The sequence below is a fragment of the Cyprinus carpio genome, chromosome A25, assembly GCF_018340385.1.
Source record: "Cyprinus carpio isolate SPL01 chromosome A25, ASM1834038v1, whole genome shotgun sequence".
In the NCBI taxonomy this organism is placed as follows: Eukaryota; Metazoa; Chordata; class Actinopteri; order Cypriniformes; family Cyprinidae; genus Cyprinus; species Cyprinus carpio.
In genome coordinates, this window is record NC_056596.1 from 18,372,900 (window position 1) to 18,393,236 (window position 20,337).

Here is a 20,337-nt window from a genome sequence, read left to right on the forward strand (position 1 = left end):
CAAATAAATACAGCCTAGGTGATCATAAGAGACTTCTTTCATAAATATAGAAAAACTTACCCACCCCAAACCTTTTAACTGTAGATCTAGCATGCTGAAAGCAATGTCAGACGCCTGAAATAGTTGATGTTTTATGACTCTAGGTGAAGAATGGTGCTCCAGTGAAAACGCTGCAGGTTGGTGAGGTGAACACTCCTCTGATGTGTCTCGGCTCGTCCAGTCACCCTCAGGAGCGCAGAGGACTGTGGGCGGCCTGTGGCAGCAGGGTGATCTCGCTCACAGTGGAATATGACATCTTTAGAAGCATAGACACCAAACCCAAACAGCTGTTCCTGTGAGTAACGCTAACCCTTTTAAAGACCATTAGGTTCAGGTATTCTTGTGGAAAACAGCTTAATTTTAACTCACTTTTTCTGCTAAAGATAAATATACTCTATACAGGGTCATAAAATTAACAGGGGTCTTATCTTGACAAATTCAATATCACAAAATACACTGGGGGTGCCTCAGGGTTCTGTGTTTGGCCTATACTATCCTCAGTTATACAGTCTCAATGACATGGCTTTTCTTATCTGTGCAGATGAAAATCAGCTCTACCTGTCCTTCAGACCTGAGCTTATATTATGGATTTGTCAGGCTGACTCCACAATATTAACACATATCTCTTCCTGCCTCTCAGCCTTGATGCTAGAACGCTTAACACATTTGCACTGTTAGCACTATTACACTTTCACGATTAAAAGGAAATATGAAAATGAATGAAAAGTGTTAAGTGCAGCATTACATTTAGATCTGCTCGCAATTTCTTTTTACATGTTTTTTGCAGCATTGAGCATTATAACCAACATACATTTCTGTTGAACTTATGAATGCAATGGCCAATTAGAGGTGTTTAGATTAGTCACCAGTAATGAATTAATCAAATGAAAATGGAAAAGTTTTGTTCACTGAACTCTCTCATCGTAAACCAAAAAAGTACAGATACAGCTTCACTGATTGTGGCTGTGTAGCCAAACTATGATGTGCTGTTTCCCTAGAGACAAAAACAATTTTGTATTTTAATTAATCAACATTAATAATCATTAAAACAATATCAAGCAATAATCAACTTTTAATTATTTTGTCATAAAAGCCCTACCCTGTAATGATTTCCTTTTTTATGATATATGTACTTTATATAGGCTATTTACATTATGCAAAGGTAAACTGTGTAAATAACCATAAAGAAATAAATGCCATGTCAGAATTTTTTTTTTTTTTATATACAAATTCTATTGGTAACACTTTAGTTTTCTGATTAAATAAAGTAAATTATTACATTTAAGTATTTAACATAAAAGACAGTACAGATATATTTAATAGAGTGATTATAAAAATTGCTTATATAATAGAGTGATTATCAAAAAATGCCCTTGGAAATCAATTCTAATATTGCCCCTTAATGCAAAAGTTAATATCTGACCCTGATGTGGACACTGGTGGTAAACACGTTTGACCCCTGTGATATGTGGACACTAAAAATACCAGACCAATATGTGCTTGTTTCATTTCAACAAAACAATGGGTGTTAACAGGAAGTTGGCCCTCCCAACAGTTCTACGGTAAAACATGTAAGAATTTGTTCCCATTCTCAGAGCCCTTAGGGCCATGGCACCCATTTGGCATTCAAACATGTTCAGGTTCAGGTTCAGGTGTGATCTTTGTGCAGACTCGTCAAGTTTTTCCACGCCAAACTCACTTTAGCCACAAGTCACAACAGAAAAGCACCATTCACTATTCTTATAAAAATGTTTGTCTAATGTCATTGCATTGTCATATGCTTGATTTTATGTACATGCTAGTAATGTTTCTATTTGAAATACTGTAGCTATACTTGACAATTAGAAGGGGCTGTACTTAGCACTAAAATAACTCTATTTATGTTAAACGTTCTAGCATCAAGTCTGAGAGGCAGAAAGAGATGCGTGTTCATATTGTGGCGTCGTCCTGCCTGATTAGATCAGATATAAAGGACAAGTAGAGCTGATTATCATCTGCACAGATAAGAAAAGCCATGTCCTTTATGATTGGGCCTAGTGAGATTTTATAAATTAAGAATAGTAAGGTGCCAAACACAGAACCCTGAGGCACTCCCAGTGGTTTGCTGATTGTAATTTGCCCATGAAGTAATATTCAGAAATGCGATGTTCAGTGATGTCCAGATCAGAGAGAGTAGACTGGAGATTCTGGTGATTCACCATGTCAAAGGCAGAAGACAAGTTTAGTTAGATTAGGATGGATAATTTTGGATTTGCTTAAACGTCTCATAAAAAAATGTGGTTTGCATGTCTGTTAAACAGCCTTTTACAAAGAATTTCTTGGTGATGTTCAGTTCTTAAGCATGTTTATTTGTTTGTTTAGGCAACAGGGTCGAATCAGCAGTGATCCTTGTATAGCACGGTTAGCGGTGGACAAACATGTGTATGTAAGTAAAAGGGGTGGCCACACTGTGGAGGTCTGGGATAAGAAGACTGAGAGGATGGTGAACCTCATTGACTGCGCACAGTTACTCGGGTGAAGTGTTACACTCATGAAAAACTCACTCAAACACGTTTGACCCCATTTACACCTGTTATTGACATCCATTTCAGATTGTCTGATCACAAGTTGTCAGCACTAAATACAAGTAGTGTCCAAAATGTTTTGTGGCAGGATCACTCCCACTACATCTGAAGTCAGAAACGCATGTGTAGTGTTAACACTAATCTGGTGTGTCCTGGACATCAATGAAAGAAAGCTGACTTGCCTGTCAATCAACCATTGTGCTAAAACAAAACTTTAAATGATGTTGGTTTGGAAAATAACCATCCGATTATGTCGGATGTGCGCCAGACTTCATGAAAGGTCTCGGATTTGCCTCATGTCAACATGCAGTGACACTGATCATGTGATGCACATCTGAAGTTCAGTTGTTATGGGAGTTTGACTGAAATGACAATGAACATTCTGTATGAAATAAGATTAAATTTTAATAATTTGGAAGCAGCAGTTCCTCATTTTTTTGTACTTTGCATGTTTTATGAAATCAGAGAATCTTCACATTTCAGACAATACTAAGTATCGGTTGACCACATGTTGACCCTACATCCTAACCTGTTTCGATTTATGTGTCCACAACAGATTAAGTTCTGCCAAAAAGCCCAAAGCCCAGAGTGAGGACCAGTCTAGACAAATGGTGCCATCTTCAGCGATTGTTAAAGCTCTGTTGGTCCAGCACAGTGGTACTCTGTGGATTGGGACCAAGGCAGGACACATCCTGTTGGTGGAAGTCTCCAGCTGTCAGCTACTTCAGACCATCAGCCCTCACTGCCACTCCATACGCTGCATGGGCTCTGTGCTGTTAGGTACACTTCCTGTTTCCTGTCTCTCTTTAATCTTATTACACAAAAAAATGTGATAGGATCTTACTAGTTGGTAAATAGTTCAACATCTCCTTAAAGAAAAAAAAAAACTTTGTCATGACTATGACTATACACCTTCATGGCTATGTTTCTTAACACACTTGTCAAATGAAAAATGTTACTTTTTACCAGTACATTATAAATAAAGTTTTATTAATAAACCTCTGTTGTACTTTGAAGAAGTACACTTATTTTGATGTGTTGACTAACATACTTAAGCACATATAAAATACTTGATTATAATTTGCACTGCAGTGTGATGTTCAATATAACATTTAAAATATTTAGATGTACTAAATTGTTTCGATAGAATTGACAATAACGTATGTTTTAGATTGCCATATTTAAAAAAAAAAAACAAGTCCTACTGTGGGTCTAAATGCATTCTAAAGTTCAGCTAATTGCATTTATATGGAAGCCCGTTTCCGCCACTGAATAAAAAATAACAAAGGTAATTGCAACTTTTTATCTCACAATTCTTTTTTTTTTTCGCAATTGCGAGTTTACATATCCCCATTCTGACTTTTTTCCTCAGAATTGTGAGATATAAACTCGCAATTGCAAGTTATAAAGTCATAACTGTGAGACATAAAGTCGCAATTCTGAGAAATAAATTCAGAACTGCGAGATATATACTCACAAATCTGACTTTTTCTCTGAATTGCAAGTTTAAATCTCGAAATTGTGATTTTTTCCTCAGAATTGCAAGTTTATATCTTGAAATTCTTATTTATAACACACAATTGCGAGTTTATGTCTCACAATTCTGAATTGAAATGTCAGAATTGTGAGATTAAAAGTCACAATAACCTTTTTTTATTTTGTTTTTTTTATTCAGTGGTGGAAATGGGCTTCCATATATTTGACATAAATTTACACTATAATACATTTTCATTTAATTGCAATTAACATACATTTAAGAGTCTGAAAACATTCCATTCACTTAATTATTCTTTTTAGATATATTATTTTGTAAAAAGTATTTATTTTTAAAGTATGCTAAAGTGGACTTCTTTTTCACAAGGAATATATAAGTTTTGTGGGTTTTGTTTGTATTACACTGAGTCACAATTGTTTTAACTCATTACATACAGAAATATTTATTGCTTATTTTTGTTTATATTCTTTTGCAGACACACTAAACCGAAAGAATGTTATTCTAGTATTGGGTAGACGGCAACGCATGCCACAAGACCAAATCAAAACACAAGGTAAGAACATTGCGATGCATATAGATTGAATTTCAAAGAAGTTATAACATCTATTATTTATTTTTTTTAGTTTGAATTATTTAATTTTCATTATTCTAATTATCTGATAAATTAATTTAGTTCAATTAATTGTAATTTTTTTCTGAAGTCCACTTGTAATTTTAGTATCAAATTGTGTGGCAAAGGCACTCTTCCTCTGATCTTTAGAATCATACAGCTCATTGTTTGCATCAAGATCATTTTATCTCAAAAGAACAAGGAACATTTGCCTCTGCATGACATGAGCCCTTCACGTGTGTTTGTGATAGTCCCAGCTGAGGATTCAGTGCTGACGGTGTGGAGCAGCTCACTTCCTCGGGAGATCCGAGATCTGATCAGACACTGTGAGCTTCGAGACAAGATCACCAGCAAAATGAGAGAAACACTCCACAACTGATCAGCCTCTCTGTGTGCGCATCACTTCCTGTCATGTAACATTACTGTTTAGGACTTTTTAAAAAAGGTCCATTGTCTGCTGTCAATAGTGTAGAACAAGGCACCGCTCACACAGAACTCACTTTCAAACTAAGCTGGTTTCTGTTGGTCAACACAGCCAATTCACGCAAAATCCAGATTGTGCCGATTTTTACTGAAATGACTGGATTTCGCCTGCGACATTTTGCTGAGCAACAGTTAATGCAACCGAACCTTTACTGTTTTGAAAAGGGACCCATGTGAAAATGCAGTTAGTGTGAAAAGTGCAGCTGTGCATTGATATGGTATGTCTGGATTATACAGAAACTCATGTAAGGTAGACAACCAAAGTTGCAAACACTTGAGTTAGCTTTATTATTTTATAGTATTTATTCATGATATGAAGCCATACGAACAGAGGAGACAGCCATCGTTTATCAAAAAATATCTCTAATACCTCTTATGCAAATGTATTATGTTTAGTTTTCAGTAGAATAACATAGTTACTGCTGCTTTAGCATCACGGGAGCACAGTGGATGAACTGCTAACGGTAACCAGCATCACTGTCATATAAACGACTGAAGATTATGAAATCTTCTTGCACTTTTTGAAGGAAATCCCACATTAATGCTAGTAATCAGACCGACAAATGCAAATATTTCAAATTCCATATATTTGATAATGAAGTCTGTTTATGAAATCTCAGTGTTTATCGTTTGGAAATCAAATTATATGATGAGTAATCCATTGCTAAATTCTGAGCAATAAGCTATTAAAGTTACACTACACACATTCTCTGACGTTTTTTGAGTTTTATTAATTTGATTTTTGTTTTTTTTAATTGTTTTTTTATATTTTTTATATTTATATATAATTTTAGTTAAGTTTAATAACCTTATAAAATCAAGCACGACAAAATATAACTGGACAACAAGCCATAGATAAAGATGGTGTGATGATATTTTTGTTACAAATATGACCTTTTACTGTTTGTTTGTTTTTCTGAGTTATGGGAATGCAGTGATTATTGATGATTTATATGTATGCTGCATGACAAGCATGTTTTTAATAAAATATGTTTTGTGATTTTGTATGATAACTTTGTTCTTTTTTCATCATTTATTTCCCATTATTGTAAGAAATATTTTCTGCTTATTAATATTTTCTAAAACCTACATAAATGAGGAATCTGACATAAATATGCCAAATAAAAATAATATAAATATATTGTAATAAAATTAAAACCAAATACAGTTTATATGAACTACTGATATTGATGTTTCTATTAAATATTAATATAATGAAAAATAACCCAGTAACAAATAATTTGAATAATACTTAATTATAATTAGTCTTTAGGAATCAAGAAATACTTTGATTACATTAAAACAACAGAAAACGTGCGGCGCTGTGATCTTTTCTGAGTCACGTGCTCAACCCCCAGGTCTAAAGCTCTAAATAACAATTCTCCTTCTTTAACTCCTCACTGTACTTGTTTCTATTCAGGGCACTGGTCAGGATTGTTATTTGCTGTAGATGTGAATTACTGTTAACGTTACTGTTAACGGCGCTCTCACGTTGCACCTGTTACTTTTCTCTGCGCTGACAGCAAAGAACCAATCACGATTGTTTGATTCGCGGCCCTTGAAGGAACCGCTTGTCTGACAGAAAACAGCCAATAAAGTTTGCCGCTCGATGGCCCCGCCCCTTCAGTGTCACGTGACACAAACAGAGCTCTATCTGGCCATGTACGTCACGCTGACTCACTTCATGACAGCGGAGGTTATATCACACTGATCAACATTAAACTTCATCTAACATCATTTCTGAGAGCAGCAGACACTGACACTGGCATGAAACCGCTTCAAGCTTTTATTCCGCTCAGATCCCGCTGTTAGCTCCGCTTGCTGGAAGAGAAAACTGCTTCAGAGGAAACTCGGACACAGTTAAGTATGTCTGCCATCATTCACAGTAGCGCATGTGTAGTTGAGCGCTACTGCATTATATTAACACATGTATTCATGCATTTTATTTTCAGTTTAGATCATACATGACAGTTACTAATTATATCTGACAGCACTTTCCAACTTTTATTTATTTGTAGTGGCAGTATTATTACTGTACTGTGTATTTGATACGGACTTTTATTATGTTTCCCATCAGATCTGGTTTTAAATATGTCCTGTTCATGCAGACCCGCAGTGAGGGTGCTTGTAAAGTCAGTTCATAAAGGTGAGTGAAGCATCAACACTCAAATACAGTTAAAAAGCTGAATAACTGTTACAGTAACGTTACATTCAGCTCTGGCTCTTATCAGCAGCCCAGATAACAGTTTTAGTTCTCAGAAGGTTCTTGTCTCGTTGTTTCTAAAATCTACTTGTGTAATGTATGTTATGGTCAACCAGGAATGTTTTGTCTTAAAAATAGTTTGGGGACGTTACTTCATGGTTAAAATGTCCCCAAAATGTTATTATTTGTTTTCCAAAAAATAATCAATTATCATATTCACATGCAGTACCGTGGTGTTTAAAACAATAGTAAAAGAAGTGCACTTAAAAGAGTGCTTATTACAGAAATAATATATACTTAAAAGGAATACTTCACCCAAAAATTATAATAAGCTGAAAATGTACTCAACCTCAGGCCTTCCGAGATGTAGATGAGTTTATTTCTTCATCTGAGCATATTTAGAGAAATGTAGCATTACGTCACTTGCTCAGCAATGGACGCTCTGCAGTGAATGGGTGCCGTCAGAATGAGAGTCCAAACAGCTGATAAAAACATCACAGTCCATCAATTAATGTCTTGTTAAGCGTAAAAGTGCATGCAACAAATCCATCATTAAGACGTTTTTAACTCTAAACCTCGCTTCCGGCTGAAATGTGAGTCCATCAAACATAATTTTTTCCTGGCAGGTTTTTCCTGTTCACGTGTTCAGCTCTTCAGCCACACGAGACCAGCGTGTGATCAAGTTCATCTACCTCTGTTTGTGCGCGTGAGATCATTTTCACAGACGGCAGTGTGTTTCGCCTCTAAAGACAGCACACCTAGAGACGGCGATGGCGGAAAGGTACATTTCAGTCTTTTTGGTACATTTACATGAATTTTTTGTGCAATGTAAGATATTGATAGTTGTTGATGGTGCTGTTTTGCAGAAGGGTGTAGGTGAGGCGGGTGGAAAGCGGGCGTCAGGCAGTGGAGGCTCGGGGAAAGGTGGCAGTCAGCTGAGATGTCCGAAATGTGGAGATCCTTGTACACACGTGGAGACTTTAGTGTGTAAGTATCACTCTTTCCATTGGCCAGAATTAAATGTTCATTATCTAGGTTTTAATAAGAACTAGAGAAATCAATAACATTTACAGAATTGTCAATGGTACTATTAAAAAAAGGGAGAAAGATTTTAAAAGAAAGGAAAAATCCAATTTAAACACATTTGCCAAATTCTTAAAATTAAAGAAAAAAATATATTTATGTATGTATATGTTTTGTTTGTATTCATCTTGGTTTTATATGGTTTTGAAAAATGTTTATACTATTTTTAATAGATTGTTTCTATCTATCTATCTATCTATCTATCTATCTATATATATGTATATGTATATATATATATATATATATATATAGATATATATATGTATATTGTATATGTGTGTGTGTGTGTGTGTGTGTATATATTATATATATATATATATATATATATATATATATATATATATATATATATATATATATATTATATATATATATATATATTTTATTTATATATATATATATATATATATTTTTTTTTTAAGTAATATATATATATATTCCCCTTACACTCATACTTATTGGAATGTAAGTTTATACATTACTCTCTTTTTTTTTTCAATAATTTTTTCAAGGTAAATTTTATTAAGTTAGTTATTTTTTTTTTTTTTTTTTTTAACAAATGTCATGAATTATTAATTCATAAAAACAACATATTGGAAGCACCACATAATTTTTTGATGATGACTTTGATTTGGCATACCTTTTTTTATTTATTTATTTTTTTTTGTCAGAGGTTAATAAACAGTGAAGAAATTTTTAAATCTTTTTTTTGTCTAAAAAATAATTACAAAAGATTAACTACTATTTATCCCCCCCCCCACTCATTATGATTTCATTACAATTATATCATCCTGATATTTTTAACGTTTCTTTCCACAAAAAATATAAAAGACAACAAAATATAGAAATAAATTTTAATTCAGAAATTTGCTGTATTCAAGTCAATAAAAATGCATTTCATAAATAAAATGTATCTTTTAATAAATAAACGGTAGGGCAAAGTATGAATGTCACGTCATTGACCTGAGCATTTTGTTAAATTTTTTGTACAATATTGTTTTGAGTCAAAACGTGATGCTCAAAGTAATCCTGGATCCTAAAGCAAAACCAACGTCAGGTCAAGTCAGCTTTATTTGTACAGCGCTTTATACAATACTGATTGTGTCAAAGCAGCTTTACAGTGTTAAACAGGAAAATAGTTTGTCAATGATGCAAGAAGACCCTAACAAAGAGTCATCTTTCAGCTAAAGTCTGTGATGTCATCCTCCAGTTCAGCTCTCGTCCAGTAGTGTCTGTGCAATCAGTCAAGCGTAATGGAGAATCAGTACGATATATGATCTGCTCAAACTATGTCATAAAGAAATGCTCGCTTTCCAAGATTTTTCAAAATGTCTATGCTAATAACTTTATTTCACTGCCTGAACAACTGTCTTGCTCTACACAGCCTCCACACGGTTTGTGAAATGTGAAAAGTGCCATCATTTCTTCGTGGTTCTGTCTGAGACGGACTCCAAGAAGGGTTTGAATAAGGAAGCGGAGAGCTCGGAGCATATTAAATTTGCATTAGCTCAGAAACCCCCTCCACCTCCTAAAAAGGTTCGATTCCATCACATCATTCAGATGTTACTACGTTAACTTAAGTGTGTCTTTGTGTAATCAAGACACTCGAAGCTAACCCTGTGACGTCCGTTCTTAGAAATGCAGTAAACATCTCTCACATGGGCTTCTGTTGTCTCATCCTCTTTAGATTTATGCCTACCTCGACAAATATGTTGTTGGCCAGTCATACGCCAAGAAAGTGTTGGCAGTGGCCGTCTATAATCATTACAAACGGATCTACAACAACCTCCCGGCTGCAGGCCGACAGCAAGCGGACCCAGAGAAACAGAGTGCCCTCTCTCCCAGAGGTTTGCAGTGTATCATAATCTGCCATTTATTCAGAAAATAAATACCTAAAAAAAATATGTTTTTTTAACCTGTAAAAAATATGTTGTTCATTGCCTTTTGGTAACAAACCTTACTGTAAAATGTTAACACTAATTTTAGTCTTTCAACAGCATTCAGTTAATCTCAACATTTATATGCACTGAAACGAATTAAAATTATGCATACATGAAAAAAAAAAATCTATATATATTAATTATAAAGCCCTACAGGTCTTGTTAAAATGTTTTCCACCTTGTTATTCAGTGAATGAACACAATAGTAGAATGTAGTCATTTTTGTTTAAATACACCAATATAACAATACAGGATAATTAATTCACCTTGTTGCTTAATTTTGGATCGGCAACAAAAATCATGATAAATATATTCACACTGATTTTTCAGATGACACAAGCTTAATCAACATAGTCAATATTGCAAGGATTTTAACTTTAACTTTCCAAAACACTGTATCTTTAGATTGGTTTGACGCATTATTTATAATTTCAACTTTTATTTTGAAAGTTGATGATTTCTATGAATCATTTCAAGCTGGCTGCTCCAATGAATTAACTCAAAAGTCAGTTAAATATAATTTTGGCTGCATTTATTTTATTAGAAATATTATTACAAATTAAACCGTTTTCTATTTTAATATATAGTAAACTGTAATTTATTTCTGTGATGCGCAGCTGAATTTTCAGCATCATTACTCCAGTCTTCAGTGTCACATGATCTTCAGAAATCATTCTAATATGCTGATTTGCTGCTTGAGAAACATTTCTGATTATTATCAATGTTGAGAAAACAGTTGTGCTGCTTCATAATTTGAAAACTGAAAAGTCTTTACTGATACTTTTAATCAATTTAACACATCCTTGTGAATAAATGAATTTCTTAAATAATAATAAAAAATCCTCCTCCTGACCCTAAATGTTTGAATGGTAGTTTATGAGCGATAAAGGCTGTGATTACGCTCGTACATTCCCTGTTCTTCAGCTCACTGTGCTGTTTTTTTCCGGTTGTGTATATATAGAGTACTTTAGGCTCCTAAAGCCAGAGTCAGAGTAAAGATCTGAACTTTCACCTGCTGTCACTGTTACACAACTCATTTTGTGGTGTTAGATGTAGTTAACTGTCCTTTTCTCCGTAGAGTTAGAGATCAGAAGACGTGAAGATGAATACAGGTTTACAAGTAAGTGACTGTTTTGTATACTTCCCTTTCACATGCAGTAGAATAACCTAACAAACAGTGACATTTACGGACACAACATGACTCCATGTTTATGTGTACGCATATCAGCCCTCTGTGCTTGTGTGCGGGGCACTTCAGGATCAGTTGGGCTCGTCGCTGACCTCCAAAAAGTTGGATGAAGTGTCGCAATGACCTAGTTACGGCTCTCATGGTCTGTGGCCCTTTTCACACTGGGGCTTCTGTCCTTTTGGTATTTATTTATAGTGTGGACGTGGGCCAGCAGGAGACCTGCGGCTCTGGCTCACACGGGACAGGGCTTGGAAACTAGGCCGTTCTGATGACATAATTATGGTTTGCGTAATAGTGACCACTAGCCCAACTTAGATCCTGAGATATGAAATAAAGATACGAGTAAGCTTATCTTTAAAAGTAGTTTAACTGTGAATGTATGAGAAATGGTTTTGAGATTAGAAACTTTATTAAAGGAATAGTTCACCCAGAATTAATAATTGTTTTAATTCCTTCCAAAAATGAATTTAGATATTTAGTAGAATTCCCATAATCCTGTTTTTTTACACACTGAGAGTTCCAGAACTTTTCAACTAAAAACAAATAGCACCCTCCACACTTGGTTTAGAAGACGGTTATTTTATATTTTTAGAGATGTAGCTCACAGGGGTTCTGGGCAAAAGCGGCTTTGACTGCAAAATTCCTGTGGAGTCATGTGTATGCATGAGTACTGGATAGAGTTGTGAAGTGGTTTCGCTTTTTTTCTCAGAGCTGCTTCAGATCGCTGGCATCAGTCCCAGTGGCAACGCTCTGGGTGCGTCGGTCCAGCAGCAGACCAATCAGCAAGCTCCTCAAGACAAAAGGGGCAGGGATGTGCTGGACTCCGCCCACACTGATATTAAGCTGGAAAAGAGCAACATTGTGTTGCTGGGACCTACTGGATCAGGTTAGGACAGGATTTCCACACAACTCTTTAACTGGAGGCCAATTTGAATAATATTTGGTGCATTTTTGCTGGCATCCCATTCACTATTTAAATTACCAGCTGCCTAAGCATGAATGGCTTTTGATAAATATTTATCCAATCTATATTTTTGGGTCAAGAAAAATACTTCATACTTTTATACCTCATATTTCACGATCTCATTGTTTTCATTTAGATATTTTGAAGTATGATCCAGGCATTTATTGGTGTGATTTATCTTTTTAGGATATGTTAGCATTAGTATTAAAGACAGAACTGCAAGAAGGTTGCATTACATTACATTTAGGTTATTGTTACATTTTCAGTATAAAACGTACAGTATGTGTGATGTCTAAATTAAAAATTGGTCAACTGAATGAATATTAATATTTGATGTATATTGAAACATTGTATTTTGAAATATTTTGACATGATATTGTTGACATTGCTAGGTAAAACCCTGCTGGCCCAGACTCTGGCTAGATGCTTGGATGTGCCCTTCGCCATCTGTGACTGTACCACCCTGACTCAGGCGGGGTATGTAGGCGAGGACATAGAATCTGTTATTGCCAAACTTCTGCAGGATGCCAACTATTCAGTCGAGAAAGCGCAGCAAGGTCAGACTCTCAGACTTCACAATTTCATGTATTACACTGTAGAAAGAAAACCCCACACACATTTTACTGTAGTATCCAGTGGTTTCATGAAGCTGAAGATGGTCAGACTGATGCACCGATTCTGTAACTTTGTACATTTATGTTCTGCATTCCTATGACGCAAGCACCCTACTGCACACTAAAAGAATACTGCATGTTATATATAAATCATATTGGCCTTTTGATTATTTCTTAACAAGCAGCTCCCTCATTCCAGACATTTTAAATACAACAATTAACCCTATCATCATATCCGACACTGCTCCAATCACTAGAACTATCAATAATACAGATGTTACAAACACAATCATGTAGATGGAGGATGAATACATCACTACTCGAAGAGAAAGACTTTAATGATCATATCATACTCTACATCTAAACACAAAAAGGAACAAAAACTAGAAAAAGAGCTAGAAAATAAAATACACACATTACACAATATTTACTCTCATAATCCCAATGAACAGGAGATGAATACAAAGATTATAAAGAGATTATAAATAAACAGATAGAAACAATGTCTAAGATGTAAACATTTTGAACATGATAACAAATCAGATAAATACTTACAGTAGCTAATTTACTCAAACATAATATTGAAAAAAATACTGCACAGTATACAAGACATCAACGACACCTTTCCTACATTCCAGAAACATTTCTACAGTAATGACAACGATCCAAAAATCAAAGACATTAATTCATTCCTTAACAATTTAACTTCAACCCAAAGAGATCTTTAGATGAATCTATATCAGAAATTGAGTATAAACAGACTCAACTCTAAAGCCCCAGGTTTAGATTGATACCCAACTGAATTTTAGAAACACTTTTGGTCAACTATATCTCCATTATTCTTGCAAATGACAACAGAAATTCACTAATTACAATTCTGCTCAAACCAAATAAAGACCCAACATTATGCATTAGTTATTGCCCATTATCTCTTACTAATACAGATTTAAAAATAATAAGCTTTTGATAAAGTCAGTTGGTAGTTTCTTGACACAACACTTCGGAGATTCCTTTATCCATTGGATTGAAACATTATATAATACACCATTAGCATCTGTTACAACAAATAGCATAATATAGTCACCATTCCAGCTTCAGCGAGGGACATTATCTCCAGCTTTATTTATAGAACCTCTTGCTGCTGCAATAAGACAGAATGATAACATCTTTGGAGTTTTATCACATAACACTAATCATAAAATTTCCTTATACGCAGATGGCAAATTACTTTTTCTACAAAATCCCAAAACATCACTTCCAGAAATAATTAAACTCATCAACAAATATTCTATATCAGACTATTCCATAAACTGGACCAATATGCTGGCAAATGAATTTGCGTGATGGTATAAGGGCTTCCCATATCGACTGCTGTCGCAACATCTCGTTCCCTATTCAGGGAACCAAGGATACATACGTAACTGAGATGTTTTCCTATATGCTATAATTTGTTTCATTTCTTTTTAGATACTTTATTACCATTATCACATTATTACCATTATTATTGCTATTATTACAATTATTATTCGTTATTGGTGGTGGAGGTAGTAGTGATCGTAGTATTGATATTTATATTTTTATAGAACAATTTGACCTCTTTAATTTTTCCCTATGCTATAAAAACAATTCCAAAATCATTATATATTAATTCCTATAATTTATATAATTTATAAGCTCTCTGGGTCTGGAGGCCGCTTTAGTTTTGACGCAGGACCTGATTGGAACATCTTGTCAGCATCTTTTCCCACAGCAACACAAGTAAATTTAATTAATAATAATTTCTATCACAATTCATGAAACTATGGATTTAACTTACCTTTGTTCCTGTTTAAACTACCTCATCCATACATCTATAGCTTGTTTTTTTTTTTTTTTTTTTTCGTCTTTTCTGTCTTTTTTCTTTTCTTGTATGTGCGTGCATATATCCGTCACTGGTTTCTTCTTATTTATAAGTTACTATTTCAAGTTGTTGCTGTTAATTTTTATTCTGTTCAATAAAAAATAAAAATAAAAAATAAAATAAAGCAATGTCATAATCTTTCATTACGAGAAACAGAACTTGACTGATATAAAACGCCTCCATGCTTGACCTTTGAACATTTCACTGAAACATTTTGATTCCTCTTTCTAAGTAAACTTACTATTTTTAAATATTAACCCTGTCTGTTTGGAGGTCTGTGATTTATCATTCATTTGTCATTCTCTTGCAGGCATAGTGTTCCTGGATGAGGTGGATAAGATTGGCAGTGTTCCTGGAATTCATCAGCTGAGAGATGTCGGGGGCGAAGGAGTTCAGCAGGTCTCTGATTATATTTCAGCCACATTCATCTTTCCCAGAGCTCTATGATTCTGTCACTGAGTTTCTGGCCTAATGAACTATTTAATCTGCTGTAAATCTCTTATCAGGGCTGTTGCCTGAACATACAATCAGAATTGTTGAATCGATATTTATGTAATTTATTTACAATTAATGATATACAAGTAACGCACAAATTTGTGCATAAGTGCAGCAATTTTTAAAGTAGATATTAGTTAGTTGAATAGCTCATGAGTTGAATAAATCACATTGTGTTCATGTAAATCTAAGGAGCTGCGAGCACATTGAACAAGGACAGGAAATTTTGTTGGTCAGTTGGTCATAAAATTTATCTTCCACATAAATATAGTTTAAAGCGTTAATCTATCTCAAGTGGTCCAGTGGAAGTGGCTATGTTTAACCTTGAAATGCACTGGTGAGATTAGTTTTGTTCCAAGGAACTCTTGAGCTGAGATATTGAGGTTTCCATAAATTTGTGTACAACAAATTTGTACATTTGTTACAGAGAAAAAAATAAATAAAACAAATAAGAGAGGTGGTTTTCCAATACCAATACATACAGTATATGTATAATTTTTTAACAAAGAGAGAGGAAAGAAAGAAAGAAAGAAAGAAAGAAAGAAAGAAAGAAAGAAAGAAAGAAAGAAAGAAAGAAAGAAATGGTCCAGCAAACAAATTCTAGACTAGATGAACTGACCCTAACTGGACCTTACCTGTGGACAAACAAATAACTTGTCTCTGGAAAGATGTTACATTGTACATGGTTAGAAAACATTGTAAATCACTGGTTTTAATATGAAAATTAGCATAAATCAGAAGGATTCGTAATAAAGGCTGTTGCACACTCGTCGGAATCTAGACCGGACAGATCCAGACAATGTGGGCAATTAATAGCAAACAGTGCAGTAAGACTGAGAAGTGTGTGGGTTCATTAAAGACCAGATGTACTGTAACATTTTGAATCATGTTGAGGTTTCACACGCCAGATGGTGGACCAACAGAGCATTACAGCAATTTGCATTTGAGATGACAAGCACCTATATGTACAGCAGGAAGGAAAGACAGGAAGGGTCTAACCTTGATGCTAAAGAGTAATAATCTGCATGACCAGGTAGTGTAGTAAGCAGTCTGTGACAGTCAACTTGTAATCAAACACAATCCCACGGGTTCATAGCTGACCTAGCTGATGTTGTTACTGTCATGACCGGCTGAATAATGATATTGTGTTGATTTGTTATAGATAGGTTAAACTTAAAAGGTAGAAAAACTGTTCTTAATGGTGACAGCTGTATTGCTTATATCAAAAAGAGAAGCGGACCAAGAACCGAACCTTGAGGTACCCCAGTGGCTAGCTGTTGTGATTTTATGTACTCCTTCGCTTCTAAGAAAATCTTAAAGGATCAACCTGTGAAGTAGGATAAAATCCAGCAACGAGTAGTAGGATAAACAGAATAGTGTGGTAATTCACTGCAGAACAGAAAGCTCAAGCACAATTGAACCTTTTTGCATTGTGTAATTTCTTTGGATGTTGGTGTTTCTGTTTGTCTGTGCAGGGTTTGCTGAAATTGCTTGAGGGAACAATCGTTATTGTTCCAGAGAAGAACAGCAGAAAGTTGAGAGGAGAGACAGTGCAAGTGGATACAACCAACATTTTGTTTGTGGCATCAGGTGCTTTCAATGGGCTGGACAGGATCGTCAGCCGTAGGAAAAATGAAAAGGTGATTTTTCTACAGTATACTTATTTACAGGTTCTTCAACATTTATCTGACTGTCAGTATGTTACACTTTCTTGACGTCCCCTGCAGTATCTTGGATTTGGGACTCCTTCTAACCTGGGCAAAGGACGTAGAGCTGCAGCAGCTGCAGATCTGGCCAACAGCTCAGGAAATGAAGCGGACGTAATAGCAGAGATTGAGGAAAAGGACCGGCTCCTGCGGCTTGTTGAAGCACGGGACCTCATCGAGTTTGGCATGATCCCAGAGTTTGTGGGCCGTCTGCCTGTGGTGGTGCCACTGCACAGTCTGGATGAAGAGATGCTGGTGCAGATCCTTACAGAGCCTCGTAATGCAGTGGTCCCTCAGTATCAGGCCCTCTTCAGTATGGATAAAGTATGTATATCATGCTGCATGTACACCAGGGGTATCCAGTCCTGCTCATGGACGGCCAATATCCTGCAGAGTTTGCTCCAAACTGCTCCGACACACTTGCCTGAAAGTATATAGAGAGTCTGAAGACCTTTATTACCTGGTTCAGGTGTGTTTAATTAGGGTTGGAGCTAAACTCTGCAGGACAGTGGCTCTTCAGGAGCAGGATCAGACACCCCTGAAGTACACCAACCGACATCATGGTAACCCATATTTCATACTCCTTAGTGGTTCTTGCTAGGGCAGTAGTAAGTCTAGTTAATCATCTTCTGGTTTTGTGTTTTTTTTTTTCAGTGTGAGCTGAATGTAACCCCAGATGCATTACGGGCAATCGCCCGTTTTGCACTGGAACGGAAGACAGGAGCCAGGGGTCTCCGCTCCATCATGGTAAATAACAGGAATCAAAACCTCATTCAAGATCTGCCCATCCGTCCTTGTGGTCTTATTCTTTTAGAAATGAATTCTTACACTGCAGTTCTTGATGCCCAATTCTGATTTGACCATATCCATTTTTTTCTGATAACCAGCATACATCTTAACCAGCATACTACATCTTTTAAATGTGACCTATATCCAATATCTGTATTTACATTGTACACTTGGAGAAACAACTCAGGGTAGACATACTGACCCGGAAACAGGGTTGCCAGGTTTGCAAAACAAAACCAGCCCAATTGCTAATCAAAACTAGCCCAATCATGTTTTTTCCACGGGTTTCCCGTGCAGTAGGGATCCCCCTTTTGTCGAAATAGTGAGGGGGAGAGATGGCTTTAACCTATGCGCTAAAAAAACAACCCATGGCAACAGTGTAAAATAAGCCCAATTCTGCAGGAAAGCCACAGACTTGGCAACACTGCTGGTACTGACCTGGAAAAGCATCCATCTGGAATATCCAATCTGTCCTCATATGGCAGACGCAAATGCATGTATCCAATTGATATCAGATTTATTTCCACATATCAAAATCCATGCACTTTTGCCTGTTCTTGGGTCATATTTGATATGTACCATATGGGAGGAATAAATCAGAATTAGGTTACTTGAACCATGTAATGTAAATGCGGCAAGGATGTCCGATACTGCTTCTTGAGGGCCAACGTCCTATGGAGTTTAGCTGCAGTTTTACCACAACACCCATCTGGAGGTTCATCCTAAAGGCCTTGAGTTGCTGCTTCAGGTGTTGTGTTTAAAGCGGGTTGGAGTTAAACACTACAAAATAGTGTCACTCCAGGAGCAGAAGTGGACATCTCTGCTGTCAATCCTTCTAGCACATGTCTGATGCGTGTCATCTCTGGTATTTCAGGAGAAGCTCTTGCTGGAGCCCATGTTTGAGGTGCCTCAATCTGACATCATTGCTGTGGAACTGACTAAGGAGGTGATACAGGGCAAATGTGGACCACGTTACATTAGGTACAGGTTTTTACAGTTTTTCATTAGTCATAAAGCTGAAGCAACAAAATTAAGGCTCTGAACTAATGTAGTTGGTAGCAATCTTTTTCTTTTTTTTTTCACCACGTAAAGTGTGATTTGGAGCTGATTCTTTGTTAATGAATCAGTCCAATCCTTCCAGATCTTCAAACCTCTTTTTAAATCAGCCACTTCAGTAGATCAACCTGTAATGAGTGATTTTGAAACTTTGATTTTTTTTGTGTGTGTTTGTGTGTGTGTGTGTGTGTGTGTGTGTGTGTGTGTGTGCGTGTGTTTGTGATCCAGAGCTCCTCCCAAAGAAACAGAGGAAGAGTTTGACTCCGCCTCTGAGGAAGACAACTGGCCCAGACATGCTGATGCCGCCAATAACTGAACGGGAAGCTGTTGCTTGCACGTCACGTCATTATTGCTCAAAAGCCATCACAATGGAGTCCTTCTAGCTGGACCTAAACAGAGAGCTGTGTTTGTATATTTTTAAATGACAGCACAATTAATAACATTTGGAATATGTATTACATTAAATATGGTGCATTTAATAACCTAAAGCAGCCAGAGAGATATGAAAAGTGTTATTTAAAAAACATACACTAACATAGTAGAGGTCTAGCTTATTTTCAATCTCTGGCAATTGATGATATTTCTATCTGTCTAAAGATAATTGTTCTATACTTATAAAGACGTTAGTGGGTGATTTATTGCTTTTTGTCGGTGTGCGAACATTATAAGGGAAGTATACAGATTATGTAAAATTTCAAAATGTTGAATTTTAGTATTTCTGGTGCATAATACACCTATCACATATGTCCTGTTTCCGCAGGACACACTGATATCACACATGAGGAATATTTTCTTATGACTCTGTTTTAACCATGACGTTCGATTCTACAGCACAAGCCTGTTATGTACATCTGATTTTTAGGATTTACTGTTTTTGAGACAGCTGTTAACTTAAGAACTGAACAAAAACAATGCGATAATAATAAATTTGACAAAATTTGCATACATTTGCTACTCCTATGATTTTTACTTCCTGCTGCTTTAGTAGCTTTGTTCTTGTACTCAAATCCCATTTCTGTTTCTATTTAACTCTACATACACAAATCAAAAGACAGCACTATCATTTACAGATTTCTCTTTTCCTCTCTTGTTTATTTTCCTGCCCACAATTTATTTCCCCGTTAAAAACAGAAACTGAATTCTGATGAAAATAACTTTGGAAAAGCCCTAAAGAGCAATGAAATCAAGTTCTGTGAATCATTTGTTT

The 20,337-nt window shown here is 35.7% G+C and overlaps 2 protein-coding genes across 3 annotated transcripts in view; both read left to right on the forward strand.

The window, feature by feature from the left end:
• LOC109050803 (leucine-rich repeat serine/threonine-protein kinase 2-like) overlaps window positions 1-5,912 on the forward strand; it is a 34,830-nt gene extending 28,918 nt beyond the window's left edge. Inside the window, 6 exon segments of the mRNA XM_042715794.1 lie at window positions 144-334; window positions 2,401-2,553; window positions 3,160-3,383; window positions 4,574-4,651; window positions 4,960-5,141; window positions 5,310-5,912. Coding sequence (XP_042571728.1) covers window positions 144-334; window positions 2,401-2,553; window positions 3,160-3,383; window positions 4,574-4,651; window positions 4,960-5,087 — 774 coding nt within the window. The 3' untranslated portion in view covers window positions 5,088-5,141; window positions 5,310-5,912.
• Window positions 5,913-6,833: 921 nt separating this feature from the next.
• LOC109050972 (ATP-dependent Clp protease ATP-binding subunit clpX-like, mitochondrial) lies at window positions 6,834-20,077 on the forward strand. Of its 2 annotated transcripts, none has more exons than XM_042715763.1 (15): window positions 6,834-7,055; window positions 7,269-7,337; window positions 8,021-8,175; window positions 8,261-8,381; window positions 9,862-10,013; window positions 10,165-10,324; window positions 11,496-11,537; window positions 12,316-12,492; window positions 12,963-13,127; window positions 15,395-15,483; window positions 17,055-17,219; window positions 17,307-17,609; window positions 17,940-18,032; window positions 18,949-19,055; window positions 19,359-20,077. In XM_042715763.1, exons 2-15 carry the CDS (start codon window positions 7,283-7,285, stop codon window positions 19,444-19,446), a joined length of 1,872 nt encoding a protein of 623 aa, XP_042571697.1. In that variant the 5' UTR covers window positions 6,834-7,055; window positions 7,269-7,282; the 3' UTR covers window positions 19,447-20,077. The 2 variants fall into 2 exon arrangements, with proteins under 2 accessions (XP_042571697.1, XP_042571698.1); XM_042715764.1 differs by having other exon boundaries at window positions 6,834-7,051.
• Window positions 20,078-20,337: the final 260 nt, after the last annotated feature.